Source organism: Simochromis diagramma, unplaced genomic scaffold (genome assembly GCF_900408965.1).
Source record: "Simochromis diagramma unplaced genomic scaffold, fSimDia1.1 OVJJ01000483.1, whole genome shotgun sequence".
In the NCBI taxonomy this organism is placed as follows: Eukaryota; Metazoa; Chordata; class Actinopteri; order Cichliformes; family Cichlidae; genus Simochromis; species Simochromis diagramma.
The window spans coordinates 267,561-273,137 of NW_024386835.1; the positions used below are offsets into that span (position 1 = coordinate 267,561).

The 5,577-nt window shown below is 42.6% G+C and overlaps 1 protein-coding gene across 1 annotated transcript in view; it reads left to right on the forward strand.

The window, feature by feature from the left end:
- LOC120731538 (GTPase IMAP family member 2-like) overlaps nt 1-5,257 on the forward strand; it is a 30,518-nt gene extending 25,261 nt beyond the window's left edge. The window contains exons 3-5 of the mRNA XM_040028596.1: nt 4,166-4,216; nt 4,372-5,010; nt 5,084-5,257. Coding sequence (XP_039884530.1) covers nt 4,166-4,216; nt 4,372-5,010; nt 5,084-5,187 — 794 coding nt within the window. The 3' untranslated portion in view covers nt 5,188-5,257. The remainder of the gene's footprint in view (nt 1-4,165; nt 4,217-4,371; nt 5,011-5,083) is intronic.
- Nucleotides 5,258-5,577: the final 320 nt, after the last annotated feature.

Below are 5,577 nucleotides of genomic sequence, written 5' to 3' on the forward strand. Positions count from 1 at the left end.
TTTTTGTAATTTGTTGTGGGTTTTTGTAATTTGTTGCGGGTTTTTAATTTGTTGCAATTTGCACTTCCCAGCCATCGTAAAATACTTCTTAAAATCCCTATAAACCTTGAGTGGGCAAACGATAGAAATTAAACTCTTTAAATAATAAATACGTTTTTTAAAGACGGAGACTCTACAGTACGCAGCGGTAGCATCTCTTCCACAATGTAGCCTGCAATCATTTTTTTTAAGCTCACCTTCAGACGCTTTCTGTGGTGCTGAAGTAAAATCAGGTTTTGCCTGCTTAGCAGGAGTTGCGCGGTGTTATCCATGGATGATGAACAAGGATCACTCAGAAGTGTTCGTCTATGCTCTCGTGTCAGGCGCTTCAGTAGATTACTCCTGCTATTAACAGCAGCCGATAGTTTTTACATATTACTGTAATGTTCTTGTCTGCTTGTTTCAAAAAAGTGAAGAGACGGGAATATGTCCATTTCAGAAAACAGCCACTCGCTTCAGCCGTGCCCGACATCTTCCGCTTTAGAATACGACTATGCAGCACACTGGTGCGAAATGACGTGTATCTGCACTACAGCAATGTTAAAGCGGCAGAGTTTACTTTTACCTTTAGAAGATAAATTATTGAAATTAAATAATGATATTCTGCGAGTTTAATTATTTTACAATGTAACGCAAGTACATTGTAAGTAACTGTAATTAAAATACCTAAAAATGAACAGTAATCAGTTACTCTACTTTTTCAGTGGAAAAGTAATTTAATTACAGGAACATTACTGTGTGACGCGTTACACCCAACACTGATTACAACTTGTTTATTCAGTTATATGACAGATTGATTGATTGATTTTTTTTAATCTAGTCTATCCTTCAGTTGATAAACAGTGCACACAGTGTTGAAAGTCTGTCTGTGGGCTTTTCCTTTTAGTTTGAGGTTCTCTTGCAGTTCCATCCTGATCAGTGGTGCTCTCACTGCAGTATCTTTTCACTTCCTCTTCCTGTTGAAAAGCACCCTGGTGCATATTTGTATCTGAATTAGATTTTTAATCTTACGATTTGTCACGGCTAGCGTGTGGTGTTGGAGGAAAAGGAGGACCCAAAATGTGGCAGTGACTGATGATTCGAGTGACGTTTATTTACAAGTGGTGGAGTGGCAAAAACAGGCAGAGAGGCATGACAAAACAACTGAAGAAACCTGAACTGGGAGAACTAAATGACAAACCTGAGAGCATACAAAAGGGGTGCGGGGCAGAGAGACAGGAACGAAACACCATAGAACGCAGAGATACACAGACGAGCTGACAACGAACACAGACCGACACCCACTATATATACACACACACACACACACGGTAATCGGGTAATCACACACAGGAGGGAAGAACAGCTGATCCGAATACACATGATTGAAGGACACAAGCTGAACACAATGACAACAGACAGAGACCTTCAGAATAAAACAGGAAATCTAGAACACGAACCGGACACAAGGGGGGAGGACACAGACAACCAAAATCAGAATAACTAGAACAGAGGAAAATAATCATAAAACACAAAACGCTCGGTCAACGACCCAGCACCATGACAGTACCCCCCCTCCAAGGGCTGGCTCCAGACAGCCCAAAACAAAAACAGATGACCAACCCAGGGCGGGCAGCGGGGGGGTCCAGGACAGAGGGACCAAAACCAAACAAAAAAAACAAGCACACACATGGCTGACTGCAGCTGCGCAGAGCACTGACCCTGCTCAGGCAGCAACAGCCAGGTGCAGTCCTCAGCTGGGTTCTTAGCCTCCAGGGGTCCAGAGTGGGCTGAGGGCTGAAACTCAGCCTCTGGGGAGGCCCTGGAGTGCATCACAGTCTCTGAAATGGCCAGCTTTTGAGGACTGGTTACAATATTGTGCGGTTTGTCTCTCTGCTTAGGATTAGAGGTTGTAGAACAGTTCTTTATGGGTTGAATAGACATAGCTTGCTGTACCGGAGGAGTAGGTGAAGATGATGGCTGAATAGGTGGCTGAGCTGAGGGCGACTGAAGAAAAGGTTGGGAAAATAATGGTGGTGAAGTTGGAGACTGAGCTGACAGTAAGGCTGATGATTCCTCTACTAACTGAGCTATTGACTAGGCTATGGACTGTAACATAGTTTGTAGTAAGTCTGGCTGTGACTGTAACTGAGCTATGGGTAGTGAGGCTGAATGGGGTGGAGGTGACGGCTGGGCTTCTGGCTGGGCAGCTGACTCAAAAAACACAGCCTCGGTATAAACATTCACAAGGTCTGGCGAAACAAAAAGAGTGTCTTTTCCACTCACCACAGCCGGCAACTCAGAACTCTCTGGGCCCTGTGGCGATGGGCGTCGGCGGCGTAAACGTCGCTTCCTTCTCGGAGATAGCTCAGACCGGCCGGGTAATTCCACATCCGGCGGGCCGGGCCGCAGATTCCCCGGCGGGCAGTGCAAAACATTCACCGCCGGGCTGGGTCAGGAAGCTGTAGCGGCTGGAGGGTGAAGGTGCAGTTCTTTCAGAATGAAGTCCTGTGCGAGTGGGTGAAGAGAGTCCAGTAGCCAGGGGTGAGCAGAAATTAACTGCTGTAGCCTGGCTTCTACAGCGCAGTGAAATTCCTCTCCCTCACGTTCGAGCCACAGGTTGACCAACCTCGAAACAGAGTAAACTAGTTCCTCCCGAAGCTCCTCAGGAGGTGCGGATGCCGCTGGGTCCATGTCTGGTCGGCTCGTACTGTCACGGCTGGCGGGGTGAGCCGTGTGGTGTTGGAGGAAAAGGAGGACCCAAAATGCGGCAGTGACTGATGATTCGAGTGACGTTTATTTACAAGTGGTGGAGTGGCAAAAACAGGCAGTGAGGCATGACAAAACAACTGAAGAAACCTAAACTGGGAGAACTAAATGACAAACCTGAGAGCATACAAAAGGGGTGCGGGGCAGAGAGACGCAGAGACAGGAACGAAACACCATAGAACGCAGAGATACACAGATGAACACAGACGAGCTGACAACGAACACAGACCGACACCCACTATGTATACACACACACACAAGGTAATCGGGTAATCACACACAGGAGGGAAGAACAGCTGATCCGAATACACATGATTGAAGGACACAAGCTGAACACAATGACAACAGACAGAGACCTTCAGAATAAAACAGGAAATCTAGAACACGAACCGGACACAAGGGGGGAGGACACAGAATACCAAAATCAGAATAACTAGAACAGAGGAAAATAATCATAAAACACAAAACGCTGGGTCAACGACCCAGCACCATGACACAATTACCAAATTCCATTGAATTTTGTCATGTTGAAATTTACCAATAATTTAATTATAGAAAAATATTAATTTGTTTTATTCATTTCTAAACACAAAGGAATACAAAACCAAACTAACTAAATCAAACCATAGTGATTACTAAAATCCACAAGAATTGAAGCGTCTACACACAGTGGAATATACAAAAAACCAGACTCAAATAACAAGGCTATACAATTAACTAAAAGAACCTATAAAAAAACATGAGATAAACAAAACTTAAAAATGCAGGATAAAAGTCAATAACCTATAAACTAAATGCTGCTTAGCAAAAAAATACATAAAATAAACCATAAGGATAACCGAAAATGCAAGACTTCAATAAATAAGCAAACTACAAACAGGCTTCCTGAAAGGTTATATCTTACAAGTAGCTGGGAACTACTCAACATACAAAAATTCAAAGCCTGGGGACCAATAATATGATTCATGTTACTGATAATCTTGCATTGTCAGTAAAATATAGATAATTACTCTATTTTGGGTGGTTTCTAATTATGTTGTTTAATATACACCATGTACCTTTAATATTATTTTACTATCTTCTTACTATCTTCAGTTTGCATCCAATCAGAAGTGCAAGAGCCTTAAGTGCAATAAGAGCAGATTATATACAGATAAGGACTTTACAATCCTTTTGACATTCACATCTTTACCAGTAAATTGTTTGTTTGGACAGTTTTTGTCACATAATAATTTAAATTCCTTAAGAAATGTATCATGTGGCTTTATTAACATCTTCGTTTTTTTACGTTTATTCTCAGTCCTGTTTTAAAAAAATCATTTGAGTCCATCCATTGTCCGTTCTCTTCTACCGACCTTTCTGTCTCTTTACATCACAGAAGATCTGCATCCCCATACAGGAAGCAGCTCTGAAGTCCTGCCACAAAACAGTGAGTCAGACTGAACTGGGTTAGCCTGAAGTTAAAATATATGTAAATTTAGAACTAAAACCTCGGGATTTAAACCTCACTGAAACAAAAGGAATCATTCTTCTGTATGCTGCATGTCTGTGTTCAGCTGCCTTTTCTAAATCTGTTTCCCACAGTGTCTGAGCTGAGGGTTGTTCTGCTGGGGAACAACTGGACTGAGAAGAGAGATGTGGGAAATCTCTTACTGGGAGAAACCGTGTTCAGCAGTAAGCCTAAATGCTGTGTGAGGATCAGTGGACCATTGGATGACAAAAAAATTGTTGTCATCAACACCCTCTATCTGCCTCCGCTTGAAACCTCCCAACATGAGTTGACAGAGTTTATTCAAGAGTTTGCAAAACTCTCTGCTCCTGGACCTCATGTGTTCCTGCTACTTGTACAGCCTGAAAACATTACAAAAGAACAAAAAAAGAGGCTCTGCCGAGTGCTTCAAGGTTACAGTGATCGATCATTTGATCATTCACTGATACTGATCTCAGCACCCAAAGAGAAGAGCTCGGATTCTGTGGAAGATTTCATGAAAGGTTCTGCATTAAATGAAATGATCAAACAATGTAAATGCAGATACTTGAAGAGAAGCAACATTGAACTTCCAGAGCTGTTAACACATTTGGGTGAAATTATGACGCAAAACAATGGAGAACATGTGAGCTACGAAGCTTTTGAGGACACAACAGAAACTTTATCAGGAGATCAACAAAACCCAAAACAAAAGGAGATAAAGAATCCGCTCACTGATGCTGTCAAAGCTGCAGGTAAGTGAGAAATAAATTCTGTCAATATTATACACACAAAAATAATTTGCATAGTAATGTTATGTTTTCACAGGGCTGCACAACTCGCTCACTGCTCAACTCTCACCCTCTGAGAAAAACCTTTTGTCCAAAAGTAAGTACGATTATTCTCTGGCAGATGATAGGTATTTCTACTGACCCCCCAAAAAGTTGATTCTGATTCTGTTCATCAAGACGTAGCGTTTTCAGTGGGAGAAACATTTCGTCACTCATCCAAGTGACTTCTTCAGTCTCAGCTGACTGCAGGTTTCCCCAGTCTTATAAACAGTACATTGCATAATGACTGAAACCAGCCCACTGAGGGAACAATGGGCTGGGCGGTCACCTTCATCATAATTATGCAAATTCTCATGACCATTGATCAACAACCACTGATCAAGGCCCACTGATCGAAGACCACTGGTCAATGGCCATGAGTACCATTCACAGAGAGTTGGGGAATGGCTGCAATCACAGCATTGTAAGATGGTGAAAGATGTACCCTTAGGCCCCCTCCTTGATTCAGAGATGGTCTTTCCCTTTTCACGT